A 19,786-nucleotide genomic window follows, 5' to 3' on the forward strand; every position below is an offset into this window, starting at 1 on the left:
AATTTGCCTAATTTTCTAGGTGTTCCAGAAGCCACTAGGGTTGATAATACCCCACAGATATTGCAAATTTCATTTTAATACGTTACGTGGCTGTGAGCGATCACAATGCAAGTTTGCTCACGTGCTTGAGCAAGGGGATGAAAAGGTAAAATACGTTAAGTCTTTGAAGTAGAGATTGTTTTAATAACCATTTCAGTCATATGGTTTTAATTCAGATTTGCATCAAATCCTGATATAAGAGCCTTGCCTGATTTTGAGCTGTATATAAATGGAATCATACACTCTGTATGCTTTTGTTTCTAGCTACTTTTGCTCAACATGTTTGAGATTCATCTGTATTTTTTTACTTAATTGTAGATGTTTCTTTCTCATTGCTATATAATGTTGACTATTCCATTGTAGAGTATAGAAAAATTTATTTTGTTGATAAATACTACTTTTGATGGATAGCTTCTAAATTTGGTAAATATAGTAGTAATGCCATCAGTGTTGTGCATGTCTTTTGGTGAACATATATAGCTGTTCTTATGGGTTACACTTGAAACTGGAATTATTGTGTCAAAGGGTTTGCATATGTTCAACTTTAGTTAGATACTGCCAGATAAATTTCCAAAGTGGTTTACCAAATTACATTTTTAATTTGGTCTGAGAGTTCTGGTTGCTTTACATTTTCACCAGCTCTTGGTGTTATCAGCCATTTTAAGCCATTCTAGTGGGTGGGCAGTGATGCTTTCCCTCACGATTGATGAAGTTGAACATTTTTCAGAATGTTTGTTGGGTATTTGAATATCCCCTTTCTGTAAATATGTAAATACTTTGTCTGTATTCTAGAGGATGTCTTTTTCTTATCCATCTCAAGAATTCTTTACGTATTCTGGATACAAACTCTTTGTTGAATATGTGTATTGCAAATAATTTTTTCTACTTTGCAAGTTGCCTTTTCACACTTATACTTTTTAGTTTTTAAATTTTTATTGGAATATAGTTGATTTGCAATGTTGTGTTAGTTTCAGGTGTACAGAAAAGTAAATCAGTAATATATATTTATAACCACTCTTTTTTAGATTCTATTCACATATAAGTCATTACAGAGTACTGAGTAGAGTTCCCTATGCTATACAGGAGGTCCTTGTTAGTTAGTGAATATATGTCAATCCCAATCTCCTCCCCTTCCTGTTTCCTCTCTTATAACCACAAATTTGTTTTCTACATCTGGGAGCCTCTTTCTGTTTTGTAAATAAGTTCACTTGTACCATTTTTTCAGATTCCACATGTAAGCTATATAATATTTGTCATTCTGTGTCTGAATTACTTCACTTAATATGATCATTAGTGCATCCATCCTGCTGCAGATGACATTATTTAATTCTTTTTATGGCTGTGTAATATTCTATTGTATATATGTACCACATCTTCTTTATCCAGTCCTCTGTCAGTCTACATTTAGGTTGTTTCCATGTGTTAGCTATTGTAAATAAAGCTGAAGTGAATGCTGGGATTCATGCATCTTTTGGAATGATGGTTTTCTCTAGATATATGCCCAGGAGTGGGTTGCTGGAGCATATGGTAGTTCTGGGTTTAGTTTTTTAAGAACCTCCATATTTTTCTCCATAATGATTGTACCAATTTACATTCCCACCAATAAGCCTTTTTACCCTTTTAAAAGTGTCTTTTGGCAAATAAAATTAGTAATCTTTATTTAGTCCAATCTTATCCATTTTTTTTTTCCTTTTATGGTGTTGACTTTTTACATCAGTTCAATTCAGTCACTCAGTCATGTTTGACTCTTTGTGACCCCATGGACTGCAGCACACCAGACTTCCCCGTCCATCACCAACTCCTAGAGCTTGCTCAAACTCAAGACTTTTTACACACTGTTGAAAAAAATTTTTCTAAGATCATGAAGTGGCTTCCCTGGTGGCTCAGTAGTGAAGAATCTGCCTGCAATGCAGGAGACACAGGTTCTGTCCCTGGGTTGGGAAGATCCCCTGGAAAAGGAAATGGTAACCCACTCCAGTATTCTTGCTTGCGAAATCCAGTGGACACAGCCTGGCAGGCTACAGTTCATGGGGTCACAAAAGAGTCAGATACAACTTAACAAATAAACAACAATATGACCATGAAGATGGTCTTTTATGTTTTTCCTTTAAAAATTTTGTTGTCTTATCTTTCACATTTATAAATCTAAGCTATCTAGAATTAATTTTTGTTTAAGATGTGAGAAGAAGGTCTAGATATATATTTTTTCCCATGTGGATCTCCAGCCGACCCAACACCATCCTTTCCCCCACTGTGTTACAGTATCACTGTGTCATAAATCTGCTAATTGTGTATGAGTGAGTCTCTTTATAGGATCTATTTTCTAATCATTAGTCAATGTGTTTTTCCTTATACCAGTAAAAGAATCCCTCCCTTCTCCAGTTGATTCCTAATCTTGACATTGTTTCCTTGACTCTTTCTCTGAACAGCTTCTCTGAATAAGGGTTTTGTAATAAATTCAGTATGCATTTCCAATCTTAGTTAACCTAACATCAGCTTCTTTATTCCATTGCCTTAAATTGACTTTAAAAAAAATAGAATAAGCAAAAAGATAGGACTGAAATTTGTATAGTTTTTGTGAAATATGAAAAGGTAATTTTACATTTTTCATGACTTTTACAGGTTTGTATGGATGTGTTTAAGAAATATATAAGTATCAATGAGCTGTGTTTGCTACAACGTGCAGGTATGAGATAGTAAAATGATTACTATAAAATCATTAATGCAGGTGTTTCAAACAATGTGCTTTTATCCTCATAGTTTAAAAGTAAATTCAATACTTTTCAGTAGGAAAACTTGAGTGTCTTAGAGTAGTTCTGTTGGTCTTAGAAACTATTAATAATAAGGATGGCATTTTGGTTAATAAATTTTAATCCATGTAACATTGTAATTCACTTACATACTAATATTTTCATGATGTAGAAATTTTATTTACAGATGTAAGATAGAAAAAAGGATGTCATTAATTAGCTTAAAATCTTTCTGAAGGGATCTGTCAGAAACTGGGTCTTCCCTACATCTTCATCCTTTCACACATGTCCCTTGTAGCTGAGGAAAAGGAAATGGCAACCCACTCCAGTATTCTTGCTTAGAGATCCCTGTGGACAGAGGAGCCTGGTGGGCTGCTGTCCATAGGGTTGCACAGAGTTGGACATGACTGAAGCGACTTAGCATGCATGCACACATTGGAGAAGGAAATGGCAACCCACTCCAGTATTCTTGCCTGGAGAATCCTGTGGACAGAGGAGCCTGGAGGGCTGCCGTATATGGGGTCGCACAGAGTCGGACATGACTGAAGTGACTTAGCAGCAGGAGCAGCAGTAGCAGCTTGTAGTGATGCATATCAATCATTCTGTGCAGTTCCCTAAACAGGCCAAAGTGAAAGTCGCTCAGTCGTGTCTGACTCTTTGTGACCCCATGGACTGTACAGTCCATGGAATCTCTCCAGGCCGGAATACTGGAGTGGGTAGCCTTTCCCTTCTCCAGGGCATTTTCCCAACCCAGGGATCAAACCCAGGTCTTCCACATTGCAGGTGGATTCTTTACCAGGTGAGCCACGAGGGAAGCCCAAGAATACTGGAGTAGGTAGCCTGTCCCTTCTCCAGCGGATCTTCCCTACCCAGGAATCAAACCGGGGTCTCCTGCATTGCAGACAAATTCTTTACCAACTGAGCTATCAGGGAAGCTTCCCTGGTGGCTCAGATGGTAAACAGGCCAAGCTCTGCTATAATAGAAAAGGCACTGCTCTTCTACCCGGGATGCCTTTCTTTTATCCTACTTCCCCATAGCAAAGACCTATTCATCTTTCAAAGCCTAGTCATAGAAAATAGGATTATCTCCTCCATTACACCCTTATCTGACTCCACAGCCTCATCCCATTCTCTGCTCCCATCTCCCCTACTACATTGTGAGTCCCAAAAGGAAGGGACCAAGCTTTAATATTTGTCAAGTTGACAAGTTCACAAGGGGGAAGTACTGAGAAGGTGGAACTCCCCATTACCCTATTTAACCATAGGTTCATTTTTATCTGTTTGCTATTTGAATTTCCACATAAAATCCTTTTTCCTTCCAGAACTTGTCTGATTAAAACCATTGTGTAAAACGACTGCTACTTGGCGTATACCAGAAGGAACTCTTCACTGTTGAGTTCTGCCAAACATTTAAAGAACTAATATCAATTCTCAGACTTTTCCCAGAAATTGAAGAGGAGGGAACACATTGATACAAAATTCCTCAACAAAAACTAGCAAACTGAATTGGAAGGATCATAGACCATGACCAAGTGGAATTTGTTCTTAGAATACAGTGTAGTTCAACGTACAAAAATCAATCCAAGTAACCGCATTAACAGAATGAAGGGAAAAAAACACATGATCATCTCAGTTGATGCAGAAAAAGCATTTGACAAAATTCAGTACCCTTTCATTGATTAAAAAAAACACTCAAAAGACTAGGAATAAAAGGAAACTACCTCAACATTTAAAAAGCCACATCTGAAAACCTCATAGTAAACACCATACTCGGTGGCAAAAAAGCTTTTCCCCTAAGATTAGGAACAAGGCAAGGATGCCTGCTTTCACCACTTCAGTTCAACATAGAGATGGAAGTTCTCGCCAGAGCAATTAGACAAGGCATCCATTTCAGAAAGGAAGAAGTCAGTGGCCTGTGTGCAGATGATATGACCTTATATGTAGAAAATACTTAAGATTCTGAGGGAAAAACAGCTGTTAGGGTTAATAAGTGACCAAGTCAACATGCAAAAATCATTTGCATTTCTATACACTGAAATACAGAGAACCTGATTCAAAAATAGGCAAACAACAACCTGGCAAAGTATTTGAAGAGACATTTCTCCAAAGAAGATACCCAAATGGCCAATAAGCATGTAAAATGATGCTCAACATCACCAGACCTATGGGAAATGCATATCAAAACTACGTTGAGATACCACCTCACACCCATTAGAATGACTGCTATCAAAAAAAAAAAAAGTGTTAGGATGTGGAGAAATTGAAACCCTCATGCACTATGGGAAGGAATGTAAAATTGTACCGCACTGTGGAAAAACAGTATGACAGTTGCCCAAAAAATTAAAAATAGAATTACCATATGATCCAGCAATTCTTCTCCTGATATATACACGAAAGAATTGACAGCAGGGTCCTGAAAGATATTTGTACACCCATGTTTATAGCAGCATTATTCTCAGTAGCTAAAATGTGAGGCAACGCAAGAGTCCATTAAGAAATGACTTTTTGGAGCTTCCCTGGTGGCCCAGTGGTAAAGAATCCACTTGCCAATGCAGGAGACACAGGTTGGATCCGTGGTCTGGGAAGATCCCACACGCCGCAGAGTAGCTAAGCACATGAGCCAAACTATTGAGTCTGTACTCTAGAGCCCAGGAACTGCAACTTCTGAGCTCATGCGCCGCAACTACTGCAGCCTCCGTACCTAGAGCCTGTGCTCCACAATAAGAAAAGCCACCGCAATGAGAAGCCCACGCACCACAACTAGACAGTAACCTCCACTTTCCATAACTAGAGAAAAGCCCATGCAGCAACAAAGACCCAGCACCAGCACAGCCAAAATAAATAATTTCTTAAAAATAAATTTTAAAGAAACTCTTTTTCAGTGGAAACTGATCAGTGTTATGATTTTTAGGAGAATGTTCCTGTCATAAACTAGAATAAAAATATCCCCACGGTCAACATGTTGATGGGGTTAAAACAGAAAGAAGGGGTATATGTCAAAATAGTTTGCTTCCACTCTTAAACAGGCCACTGCCTGAAGTCCCTCTGAGAGTGTGGCTCCCTCAGAGTTCATGTTGAAACCATGATGTATGAGGCAATTTGGTCCTGTTTTTTGTGGATAGCATGAGTTAGATCCCAGTCTAGTACCTAACATCCTGGTTGACATGTTGTTGCCATTTAACTTTTGCTTTAATGTATTTTCATCAAATATTTCTGATACTGGAAGTGTACCTTTTAAGAAATTAAGTTAATGCTACTTGATCTTTAAATACAGAAAAATTGTCTAATTTAGGAAAGATGAATATCTTAAAAGCAACAAATGACTTTGCTATGCATTTCATCATTTTCAGCAAACATGTTTATGGAATACTACAGAAAGTTTCTTCCAGGTATACACTTTGATTTACAAGTATTAAATGACCTTCTAAATTCTTTACTCAAACACTGTTTGTTGAAAGAAGTATTTCAGGTCACGAACCTCTGCATAATGATTAAGATGCTGGTAAGTAACCTGAAAATACATTTTCCTAATATTTTAAGTTAATTTCTCTGATACATTTCTTATATGTATAATTCAGCAGTTAAATTTCTGTTTGTTAAATACTTCCTACACAACACTTGTGTTTTTTCAGCATAAACATATTTGAGAAACTTAAAGTATACTGAACTAAGACATGAAAATGAGTGTAATTTTTTTGTTTTATCCAGCCTGCTCTGAAAATATTACTAAAAATATTTGAGTATGTGGCAGCTATGAAATTAAGGAATGCTGTACCTACTTTAATTGATATCTTTTGCAAGGTATGATTTTTTGTTTTATCCATTTTATTCTCTAATAGTGAATAACCAAGAAAATAGTGATTTCTGCTTACTCTTAAATTGCCTTTTACTCACATTTTTCATACCAAAGAATTATATTTTCAGAAATGTTCTTTTTCTCCTGAAGTAGGTTTATAAACAGACTCCAGTGCTAACAGGCCTTGGCCTTAACTAAATAGTTCTAAGCATGCCAGGTGACTTCTTACAAATTCATGAACCATCCTCATCTCTACTTCTTAAGAATGATTGAAGAAAGTTTTCTTTTTCGAAAAGATTTGAGGTCATATATAACAAAAATAAATACACAAATCAATGTATAAATAGGACATTGTTACCAAACAAGGTAGATAAGAATATGGTGATGGTGGTTGTTTAGTCACTAAGTCATGTCCAACTCTTTGTGACCCCATGGACTGTAGCCCACCAGGCTCCTCTGTCCATGGAATTCTCCAGGCAAGAAGACCAGAGAGGGTGGCCATTTCCTGCGTCAGGGGATCTTCCCAACCCAGGGATCGAACCCACATTTCCGTCGTTGCTGGAGGATTTTTTACAACTGAGCCACCAGGGAAGCCAAAGAATATGGTGGCAAGGAGTTAACTTTATATTTGGCATATAGCAAAAAGGAAAAGATTTTTACATTTTTTAAAGTGTATTAAAATTTTTGCTGTTGAATATTTCTTAATATTTGGTACTACTCAGCATTTCATTTCAGAGTAGGCCTATAGCAGGAAAACACCTCACTTCCCACCCATTCTCTTTAGGAAGCACCTTTGGAACCATTTTAGCAGGTGAACAAATATTTCAGTGAATACCTCTAGTTTCACATTACAAAACTTGACAAAATTACTTGCCTGTAAATTTTATTAATCAGAAATTACTCAAATTTCCAGTTACATAAGAATTGAGTAACAGGGATGAAGTGTATGGCATGGTATAGTTAGTAATAATGTAATATCTTTGTATGGTGACAGATGGTAACTAAACTTACCATGGTTATCATTTTGTAATGTATAGAAATGTCAAATCACCATATTGTGCACCAGTAACTAACATGGTGTTATAGGTTAATTATACTTCAAAAAACAAACTTGCAAAAAAGGAAATAAGATTTCTGGTTACCAGAAGCAGAGGGTAAGGGAATTGGAAACTGGATGAAGGTGGTAAAAGGTGCAAACTTCCAGTTATAAGAGAAATAAGAACTGTGTGTGTGTCAGTCAGTCGTGTCTGACCCTTTGTGACCCCATGGACTTTAGCCCACTTGGTTCCTCTGTCCATGGAATTCTCAAGGCACAAATTTTGGAGAGGGTTGCCATTCCCTTCTCCAGGGGATCTTCCCAACCCAGGGATCAAACCATGGTCTCCTGCATGGCAAGCAGATTCTTTGCTGACTGAGCCACCAGGGAATCCCTATGTATTATACGACATGATGAATATAATTAACACTGCTGTATATTATGTATGAAAGTTGGTAAGAGAGTAAATCCTAAGAGTTTTTAACACAAGGAAAAATGTTTTCCTTTTTCTTTTATTTTGTGTGTATATAAGGTGATAGATGTTCACTAAAATTACTATAATCTTTTCATGATATATGTAAGTCAGATCATTATGTTGTATATCTTAAACTTATACAGTTGCTATACGTCAGTTATTGATATAGCTCAGTAAAATTGAAGATAGATAAATTTAAATTAAAAAAAAAAATTACTGATCACCTAGAGTCATTGTAGGAAACCTCAGCTTGATATATCTCAGGGATTTTATCATCAGGCATACAGTATAACCACAGTGCTATATTTACTAAAAGACAGAATTAGTACCAAGCAAGAGGTTCAATTGGTAAAGTAGTAGACATAACTTGGAGAAAAGGACTCATGTTCAAGTTTAAATTCAAAAGTATTATTTTCATTTTTGCTTTAAATTCTTGATGTAAGGTGTCTTATGGTGGTTCTCAAATATTTGAAGAAAAATATGCTTCAGATTTTTTAATGAATTTTAATTCTTTCTCCATGTTTCACTTCTTCCATCAGTCTCTTAGTTTTTCCCACACACATTGGTTTCACATTTTTAAAAGAATGGCTACTCTTTACCCTCTTCCACAGCTCATTGAAGCTGGGATGGTACTTGACCCAGAACACTTTAACTATGTTGTTAAGCTTTTATACCAAGTACAGGCTTCCAAGCAAGAAATAACTGCAGTTCTGGAAATGAAGTCCAGGTAAGAATATCATTATAATTAGGACTAAAATATATGTATTTTGGTGGGGACTTAAAAAGGATGAAGACAAAGCACTTATCATTCTTCATATGCCCACTATAAGCCCTTCTCCCCCTCTTGGCTATGGCCTGGTCACATTGTCATCAGCTGCCTCTAGCTAGCCCTCCTGGCCAGCCTCACCAAATCTTTTTCATCACCTAACTTCATCTCGCTACCTGGCAGATCAAATGTAAAGACTCTCTTGCTCTGTTTCACAACTTACTTAATTCTGCTTAATGCACTCTCTTATGTGTATTCAAATTACTTTAATCCTTCTTTCTCTTTCACTCACTTCTTGTCATGTTAACTAGATAAAATATTTTAAGGTCTCTCCTTCATTTTTTCTCTCACTTGTTTGCTTTCTCTGTTTAGCTTATGAGCCTCAAAAGGCCTTAAAAAAAAAAAAAAACCTATAATAATTACAAGAGTAGTACCATAACATACCTGTATTGAGAAAAAGGAAAGCCATGACTTTGATAAAAATTTTATTAAACTGTCACATACATAGAGAAAAGTATACAAATGTTAGGTGTTTAAATGAACCATAACTTTTTAACAAAGTCAGATTTGATAAAGTACAAATGATGCCAACCAGAAAAGTCCTTGAGAAAGCTCCTTCAGAGGCACTTCCACATTTATTTCATTTCTCATGATCCTCTAATACAGAGGTTTCCGCATTAGTATCCAGAGGCCGAAAGAAATACATTACACTAACAGTAGCATTTATTAAGAGGTTAGATCCAGACAAATTAATAGTAGTTTGACAGTGTCTGACAGATGTCGTGAAAATATTTAAATTACCTGAGGAGCCCCTGTGAATTTGCTCTAGTGCCATTTTATTAGTTCCCTTTTTTTTCCCATACCCATTCAGTGTGATTATTCATTTATAGATCATTTAGATTTATTTGTTACTGTTTGTATTATATTTTCAGTTATCCCACATCGTAGTCTGTTTGATTTGGGAAAGTATGTGAAATACTACTGTTGGTTGTAACCATCAGTATAAACAGATGCAAAGAGAAATGTTGCTCCCCCTTATCCCTACTCTACCATTTCTGTTTCCTCCTTTTTGCCCCTTTTCCATCTACGTACTAGAGGTAACCAATCTTTCAGTTTCTGAGGTTATCCTCTTATAATGAGCAGATATTTATATATTTTCTTATACCAACTTCTTTGTTACACATAGTGTAGCATATAATGAATTTCAAATCTGCTCTTTTCAAATTTGCTTTTTTCACTCAAACAGGATATCCTGGAGATCAATCTAGAGAGAAATTTGTCATTTTTTAATAAAGGCAAAGTACTCCATTGTTTGAATGTACTTCAGATTATTCAGTCAATGTGTGGGTATTTAAGTTGTCCCCAATATTTTGCAATTTAAAATAATGCTACTAATCTTGGATTGGAAAAATTAATATTGTTAAAATAGCCATACTACCCAAAGCAATCTAGATTTAATGTGTTCTCAACCAAATTAACCATGACATTTTTCACAGAACTAGAACAAATAATCCTAAAATTTATATAGAATCACAAAAGAATCTTCAGTGAAGGAGTCAAGAATATTCAATGGAGAAAAGACAGTCTCTTCAGCAAGTGGTGTTGGGAAAGTTGGACAGCTTCATGTAAATCAGTGAAGTTAGAACATTACCTCACAAAATGTAAAAAAATAAACTCAAAATGATTCAAAGACCTAAATATAAGACATGACACTGTAGAAATCCTAGAAGAGAACATAGGCAAAACATTTTCTCACATAAAATGTAGCAATGTTTTCTTAGACCAGTCTCCCAAGGCAAAAGAAATAAAAGCAAAACTAAACAAATGAGACCTAATCAAACTTAAAAACTTTTGTACAACAAAGAAAACCGTGAACAAAATGAAAGACAGCTTACAGACTGGGGGAAAATATTTGTAGAATGATGCATCCAACAAGAGCTTAATTTCCAAAATATATAAACAGGTCATACAACTCAATATCAAAATAGAAAAACACCAAAAAAAAAAACACACCCAGTCAATAAATGACAGAAGACCTAATTAGCCTTTTCTCCGAAGAAGACATATAGATGGCCCACATGAAAAGATGTCCGACATTGCTGATTATTAGAGAAATGTAAATCTACAGTGAGGTACCACCTCACACCAGTCACAGTGGCCATCATCAAAAAGTCTACAAACAATAAATGCTGGAGAGGGCGTGAAGAACAGGGTGCCCTCCTACGCTGTTGGAGAGAATGGAAATTGTTGCAGCCACTGTGGAGTACAGTACAGAGATTCCTTAAGAAGCCAAAAAATAGAGTTGCCATATGATCCAGCAGTCCCATCCCTGGGCATTAATCCAGAAAAGATGAAACCTCTAGTTTGAAAAGATGTGTGCACCACAGTGTTCATAGCAACACCATTTATAATAGCCAAGACAATGGAAACAACCTAAGTGACCATCAACAGATGAATGGATAAAAATTAGGAACTTGTCCTTCCTTTTTAATGCCCTGGAATAATTTATAAAACATTGGGACTAATTACTAAAATTGACCCCATAGTTGGCTCTTCTACAATATTATTAGTTTATTGGCACCCTCTTCTTTGCACCTTTTCTTCTGCTCTTCCCAGTTGCCAAAGCATACTTCTCCTTTCATTATTCTTTTTGTTTTTCTCCTGTCCTTGAAGCTATCCATGCATTTTACATTTGCTTTGTTCAAATCATACAAACTTCTAAATTCCTTCTCTGTGGTTTATGTTCTCATCTACCCACTTTTTTTACTTAGCATTTTGAAACTTCCTGTGGACTTTGTTATGGTAATTTTTAGTCACTCTTAGGTCCTTCTGCTAGTTTCCTTCTATGGTTCTCCCCTTACAGATACTTTTTGTTTGCTTGCTTTGGTTTGTTGTGGTTAGTGTTTGCTTGCCTCATGTCCTTCTGGACCAATGAGGGTGGAGTGAGAGCAGTAGAGAGCAAGTGCTAGGATTTCTTTTGTGGTTTTTTTTTTTTTCTCTGTGTATTCACAATTATTTTGAAGCTTTGACATTCTCTGTCTTCAAGTTGGGATGAAAGTATGGTTTCATACGGAATTGTTTTTCCTCCTCATTGCCTGTGATTCAGGAGGAAATAGTTTAAGTAAGGTAACTGTGCAATTACCATTTTATTCAGCAGTAAAGAATTTTTATAGCATATTACTCTCTCTCCAGTCTTTTAGGTATAAGTTAACGAGTGAATTAGAAGCAATATTGACTTTGGGGGAGTGAACATAATTAACCCTTTTCTATTGTTAAAGGTTACGCATGAGGCAATTTAAAAAGAACTGGAAATGCGACTTAGAGGCAGCCTTGAAAGAAATAGAGGTATGATGCTTATCTTTTAAATACATAGCTGGGAACTCTGAAAACCAGTAACAACAAAGAAACTTTGAATGGTAACCCAATTTTAGAAAAAGGTTTACAAATGCAGCTGTTACACAGAAAAAAGAAGGAAAAGAAGTTTAATTTTTTACAAGTTAATGCTCTCAAATGCAAACATAATTTCTAGAGTTTGAACTATTCTAAAAATCATTCTAGACATAGTTGTTCAGTTTTAAATTAACGTATATTAAGCTATAGTAATCTATAGCTTGGCTTTTAATTCTTGTAACTAGCTGGACTCCTTCAGTGCGTGAGTGAGCTGGCTTTCTTGTCATGATCCATGGGTGATCCATACCGTCCATACTAAGTGGACAGTATGTAACCTGAGAGGATAAAGCCATGGTCACTCTGTGCTCTCCAGGCATTTAAAGTCTGAGTAAGAAATACAGGATGACATGACTTTTTAATTTAAGATCATTTTTATACTCATTCTAAATAATTGTTGATCTAGTCTAAATTAATATTTATGTCCTTGAAACTATGTATTTTGTTGGTTTAGAAAACTTGTACTTTAGAATAGAAAATGGAAAATAATAGAAAGATAGTAGTAAGTTTACTGAAATTTACTTTGTAGGTCCTTTTGTAGAAGAAATGTAATGCCCAAAATTGTGTGTGGGCCCCAAATCACAAATGGCCAAATAATCATAAAATGCAATCTCTAACAGTAATGAAATAATGTATTACTGTGGAGACAGCTCAAATTGTGCTGCTAGTCATCTCTTCTCCGAAAATCTATCTCCACCGTGTATTCCAGGTTTGGGGATGATGTCATTAAGTACATTAGGAACTAAATAATTAAAACAAGTGTACGTTGACATCTGGAACTTATATAGGCTTTGCCATGGTCAGAAAAGCAAATTGTACAGTAACATGTTACTGCTGTTATAACACTTGCCAGGAAGCTTATATAAGATTTGCAGAGATCACGTCTTATTAATTTCTGTAATTTTCTGTAATGCCTGCATGTGCCTACCCCATAATATGTTTGCATAAATGACAGCTTACATTTTTTGTTTTGTTTTTAATAATTCTCATAGCATTGTAAAGAAAAAGGTGACTGGACCAAATTGGGAAATGTGTACATTAACATAAAAATGAGCTGTGAAAAATTTGCAGATTTCCAGAGGTTTTGTGCCTGTATTGCTGAAACACTAACAAAAGACTGTAAAGAAGAGCGACCAGGTGTTCCATTTTGTGAATTTGCTGAAACAGGTAAATAATGCTGTTGTGCTCAGAGTACTGCATGTTAGGATGATATGGTGTTCTTTCTTACTGATTGATAGATTGACTGGCACAGTGTTCAAAACATATAAAGCTCCTAATAGTCTCCATGTTGAAGATAAATTAATATTGCAGGTTTTAGATACTATTTCTTCTCTTTATAAATTTTTCCATCTATTTATTATTAATTTAGATTATAATGGGAGAAGGCAATGGCACCCCACTCCAGTACTCTTGCCTGGAAAATCCCATGGACGGAGGAGCCTGGTAGGCTACAGTCCATGGGGTCGCCAAGAGTCGGACACGACTGAGCAACTTCACTTTTACTTTTCCCTTTCATGCACTGGAGAAGGAAATGGCAACCCACTCCAGTATTCTTGCCTGGAGAATCCCAGGGATGGCGGAGCCTGGTGGGCTGCCGTCTATGGGGTCGCACAGAGTCGGACATGACTGAAGCGACTTAGCAGTAGCAGATTATGATGATAAAAAAGTGATAAAAGGTGAGTATATCAGATGTTTCATGTTCTTGTTTTTCTTTTCATTCATATTGGTAAAACTATTGCTAGCAAATTATAGTGGAGAATCTGAATTTTGGGATCATTGTTACTGTCTTCACTGTTGCAAGTCAATAAAATTCATGTGTTTTTGAGACCTTTCTCTGTGTGTGTGTGTGTCTGTCTGTGTGTGTGAGCCCTTCACTGCTATATTCTCTATCAGGGTTGGCAAACTCTGTAAAGGAGCAGATAGTAAATATTTTAGGTGTTGCACACACAGCATATGATCTGTGTCACATAGTTTTCTTTTCAAACAACCCTTAAAAAATAAAAACCATTCTTCGAAGCTCACAGGCAATACAGAAACAGGCCACAGGCCAGATTCGGCCCATGGGCTGTAGTTTGCAGACACCTGGTCTTTGTGGTAGTATCACTAATTCCATATTAAATTTGCCTTTTCCATCATTCAAAGTGACTATTTCATTTTCTTCTGTGTATCTGCTTTGTGTTTCAGTTAGCAAAGATCCACAGAATAGTGAAGTAGATAAAACTTTGCTGGGAAGAATCGGAATCAGTGCTATGTACTTCTATCACAAGCTGTTGCAGTGGTCCAAGGTACTTCACTAAATTTTTGTTTTGGCTTGGTCTGTAGAGTGTTCGTTTTACATTTTTGTATAGAATATAAGTTAACCCTGAAAGTTAAAATTTTGCTCATTATCACTACAGGGGGCAAATTGAGCCTCAGACAGTAAGTGAATTATTAGGTGGTATATTTGGGCTTTCCTGATAGCTCAGTTGGTAAAGAGTCCACCCGCAATACAGGAGACCCCAGTTCGACTCCTGGGTCAGGAAGATCCCCTGGAGAAGGGATAGGCTAACCCTCTCCAGTATTCTTGGGCTTCCCTTGTGGCTCAGCTGGTAAAGAATCCACCTGCAATGTGGGAGACCTGGGTTCGATCCCTGGGTTGGGAAGATCCTCTGGAGAAGGGAAAGGCTACCCACTCCAGTATTCTGGCCTGGAGAATTCCATGGACTGTATAGTCAATGGGGTCGCAAAGAGTCAGACACGACTGAGCAACTTTCACTTCACTTCACTGAGGTGGTATATTAGGAACATGTGAAAGGAGGTGGCATGAGACGGACTACTATGAAGAATCTCAGTATAGGGAATACTTAGGAAGCTGTGCTAAATATCATTTTTACTTGAAGCACCTGTCAATTCAGTATATTTTGCCAACTCCTGAGTATTGGTAGTATTACAGTTTTGGAAGACCTCTCTTAAGATGAGCCCAAAATACAATTAATAGAACTCCTTTAAAATTACTTCTTAGGATTCCCTGGAACACTGTTGGTATCTTCATGTCTACCTTTGAGATTTAGCTCATCATAAAAGCTGTGTAGCAACTCTAGACCATATTATGCTACCTAAAGTATACTTCCCTGAGGTGTGGGTGGAGTGATACATTCAATAAAGTCAAGTAAAGAATAGGAAAATCCAATGTAGGGAGAGAAGTGCTGAGATACGGGGAGTAGGATAGTTGAGAGTGAGGTTGCTATTGAATCAATTATTAAAACATAACATTTATTCCTTCATTTTGTTTTTAAATTCTTATACTTTATTTCTATGCAGTCAAATGCAGGTGGTTTCCTCCCTCGCGATTCTCTAGTTTTTACATTTCTTTTTTTTAATTTATTTTTTTTAATGAAGGATAATTGCTTTAACAGAATTTTGTTGTTTTCTGTCAAACCTCAACATGAATCAGCCATAGGTATACATATATCCCCTCCCCTTTGAACCTCCCTCCTATCTCCCTCCCCACTTCCTTTCTTTTTATAAAGAGGTTGTTTCACAATTGAAATAATATTTAAGGACATTAAATATGTACATGGTTACTCATGTACACATACAAAATTCAAAAATTTTTAAAGAAAAACATTTTAAAATAATCATTGTACAGAAGATCTCCAGTTTCCAAGCTCTTCAAGAGCACTTATTATCTGATAGACCTGGACTGGACAAAATGTACTTTGTCCCCCTACTCACAATCTAACTTAAGGTCTATCATAGCATTAATTTCTTGGGTATTTAATGCTTGAGAATTTGAGGAGTACCTAGTAGGAAAGTTCTTTTTAAAACTCAGACTGACTTTGCTTTAATTTCAGAGTATATTTTAATTTTATTTGATTGTTTTTATTTAAGATATAAGCGGTTGGTGAATTAGTGCCTATATTTTAATTTTAAATGTTCACTATCTTGTTCAGAATGAGTATTTTATTTGTTATCTTACTTAGCTGAATTTTTAATGAAATGTAAATGAAAATTTTTGATAAAGCTTCCTTTTTGAACATAAAAGTAAAACTGTTGGAATTAAACTTAAGGTATCCCTTGAAAAATGCACTCAATAATGCAGTCAGATTGAAAGTACTTTGACATCATAATATGCCTCTGACTCAAAATAGCATATAATGTAATATGAAATAAGAGTCTGTAAACTAAAAGCCAGATCTGGCCCACAGCCTATTTTTATACTATTCATGAGCTAAGAATGTTTCTTACATTTTTAAAGACTTAGAAATTTTAAAACAATCAGAGAATATGCAACTGGCCAAATGTGACTTGCAAAGCCCAAAGCATTTACTGTCTGGCTTTTTATAGAAAAATTTTGCTGACCCTAATAGAAATAATAACATATGTCCAATTTCTAATCTCTACCCTAGAGACAGTCTTTATGTAGACTATGTGAAACTATTAGCCTGTTGACTCAGAAAAACAATTTTCAGCCAACAATTTTATCCCCTTTTCTTCCCACTATCATTCTTTATCTCAATTTTATATTAAATTATCTTCTTTTCATTGACTCTCCCTCCTGGGTCTCAGGATGATCAACATAAGAAGAGCAAGAACATATAATGGGTAGTTTTCCACTTTAAGGCATGAAATCTTTTTGCCAAATGAAGTCTTTAGAGGAAGCTCACTGACTAAAACAGATGAAGGGAAATCCACTGAAAGGAGGCCCAGTGGTTAATGAGGCAAAGCCCTGCTTGCTCCCCTTACCTTTCCGTTTTCATGGCTGAGCTGGAAGGGGCTTTAAGGAGAGCGTCTTGAAGCAGTTTGATAGCCATCAGTCTCGAATAATAATTCAAATTGCATAATTGCCTTCTATATAATCTTCAGTGACTTTGTATCTCTATAATATTCTAAATGATTGACAGTGTTCTTTTTTTTTTTTTTTTACTCTAGGGAAGGAAGGTCTTAGATAAACTATATGAATTAAAAATACGTTTTACAAGTTTAAAAGGACTTATAGGGCCTGAGAAGTTAGCACCAAGATGTCAAATTGTGAATATTGCAGCAGAAATTTTTCTAAAAAGTGGAAGTCTAGATGGTGCCATTTGGGTATTAAGGGGTAAGTTCTGATACATACCAGCATGAAATATTTTGTAAGCTTATTATAAATTCTTGGATTTGTAATTACCTCAAGTTGATATTAAATGGTGGCTGATAATTTGGCCTAAGCCTCTAGTGTTCATGTGGGTAGGAAAGGTTGTTGTGTAAAATGAAAGGAGGATGTTAACCTAGCTTTAAAGAAGAAACTGTATGAACCTTTGTTGAAAAGTTAGTTGTTACTTTGGCCTCAGCACCATAGAAATGCTTTACCTGAGTATCTCAGTTAATCTTCATGGAAACCCTATGAGTTTGAAATTATTACAATCCCCATATTACTGATAAGAAAATCTTATTAGAGACAATAAGCAGCTTGCCCAAAATGACATAACAAGTAAGAAGTGGAGGCCAGATTTAATCCCCGACAGCCCAGCTTCAGAGCCCAAGCTTCAGCTGCTGAGACAGGGAAATCCTGATTGCAATCTGTATGAACCCTATCTTTGCATGTGCCGACAAGCTGGCTCCAAACCAAGAAAATAAAGCTTGTTTTCCCTAGTAAGTCAATTCATCTAACAGAAATTACAATGCAGTTAAGCCATCAGAAGCAACTAAGGTCAGCTGGGCATGAGGTAAATATAATTTAGAGAGCAATGTAGAAGCACAGCATCTAACATAGCTTTGGCTACTTAGACCATCGATAAAATGGGATAAATAAGAATGAAGATGGAGAAGGAAATGACAGCCCACTCAAGTACTCTTGCCTGGAAAATTCCATGGACAGAGGAGCCTGGTGGGCTACACAGTCCATGAGGCCGCAGAGTCGGACATGACTGAGCGACTGAGCGAGCAACCACCTGAAGGAAAGCGAGAGCGGCTGGTGTGTGATTCAGTGGCAACATAGGACCAGTGAGGGATGACGTCCGGCCTGATGATGACAAGGACCCGTGACTGCTGCGCACGGCTGCTCTTGGCCCAGGAACGTGGAAACCACCATTCACAAGTCTATAACAACATAACTGACAACTGGAGGTAATTTCCAATTCATCACAGCCCACTGGGTCCCAGAGTGATATCCCTGGCTCTTGTTCACAGGACTTTCAATGTATTATGGATATTAACCCTGTGTCTGTGATATATTTTCCCCAGTGTTTGGAGTTGCTATATATGTAAATGAAGCCGATAAGGGTCTGGATCATTAAGAAAAGGTACAGTACAAGGGGAGAGAAGCCCATTTGGTGACCAGAAACAGCAACATCGAATGGAAACAGTTACTACAAAGAAGTTGTTGCTTCTGAAGGAAGAGCAGCTGGGATGAGTGTCACAAGCAAGCAAAGTTTTTACAAGGATCTAATGAGATGAGAAACGCTGGGCTGGAAGAAACACAAGCTGGAATCAAGATTGCCGGGAGAAATATCAATAACCTCAGATATGCAGATGACACCACCCTTATGGCAGAAAGTGAAGAAGAACTAAAGAGCCTCTTGATGAAGGTGAAGGAGGAGAGTGAAAAAGTTGGCTTAAAGCTCAACGTTCAGAAAACTAAGATTATGGCATCTGGTCCCATCACTCCATGGGAAATAGATGGGGAAACAGTGGAAACAGTGCCAGACTTTACTTTTTTGGGCTCCAGAATCACTGCTGATGGTGACTGCAGCCATGAAATTAAAAGACGCTTACTCCTTGGAAGGAAGGTTATGGCCAACCTAGATAGCATGTTTAAAAGCAGAGACATTACTTTGCCAACAAAAGTCCATCTAGTCAAGGCTATGGTTTTTCCAGTGGTCATGTATGGATGTGAGAGTTGGACGGTGAAGAAAGCTGAGCGCCGCAGAATTGATGCTTTTGAACTGTGGTGTTGAAGAAGACTCTTGAGAGTCCCTTGGACTGCAAGGAGATCCAATCAATCCATCCTAAAAGAGATCAATCCTGGGTGTTCATTGGAAGGTCTGATGTTGAAGCTGAAGCTCCAATACTTTGGCCACCTCATGCGAAGGGTTGACTCATTGGAAAAGACCCTAATGCTGGGTAGGATTGGGGGCGGGAGGAGAAGGGGACGACAGAGGATGAGATGGTTGGATGGCATCACCGACTCGATGAACATGGGTTTGGGTAGACTCCGGGAGTTGGTTTTGGACAGAGAGGCCTGGCGTGCTGCAATTCATGGGGTCGCAGAGAGTCGAACACGACTGAGCGACTGAACTGAACTGAACTGAATGAGATGAAGCAGATGAAGTCCTTGATGAACCACTCAGTGCTGTGCACACCAGAGGTGGTACCAGCTTTTGAACTTCTTATACACGAGAGAGAAATAAACCCTCTGTTTAAAAAAAAAAAAAGAAGAAACCTCAAGAATCTCAGAGTTGAGATGGAAGACAGAATAAACACATAAGTAAATAAAATTGGAAGCTTTTGCACTAACACA

General features: G+C 37.0%; 1 protein-coding gene across 1 annotated transcript in view; it reads left to right on the top strand.

The window, feature by feature from the left end:
• The window catches only part of TOPAZ1 (testis and ovary specific TOPAZ 1), a 57,443-nt gene that overhangs the window by 26,096 nt on the left and 11,561 nt on the right, over window positions 1-19,786 (top strand). Inside the window, 9 exon segments of the mRNA XM_081527805.1 lie at window positions 20-145; window positions 2,662-2,725; window positions 6,140-6,291; window positions 6,498-6,590; window positions 8,708-8,823; window positions 12,141-12,207; window positions 13,302-13,476; window positions 14,494-14,594; window positions 17,221-17,386. Coding sequence (XP_081383931.1) covers window positions 20-145; window positions 2,662-2,725; window positions 6,140-6,291; window positions 6,498-6,590; window positions 8,708-8,823; window positions 12,141-12,207; window positions 13,302-13,476; window positions 14,494-14,594; window positions 17,221-17,386 — 1,060 coding nt within the window.

Source organism: Giraffa tippelskirchi, chromosome 9 (assembly GCF_054371585.1).
Source record: "Giraffa tippelskirchi isolate mGirTip1 chromosome 9, T2T-mGirTip1v1.2.pri, whole genome shotgun sequence".
In the NCBI taxonomy this organism is placed as follows: Eukaryota; Metazoa; Chordata; class Mammalia; order Artiodactyla; family Giraffidae; genus Giraffa; species Giraffa tippelskirchi.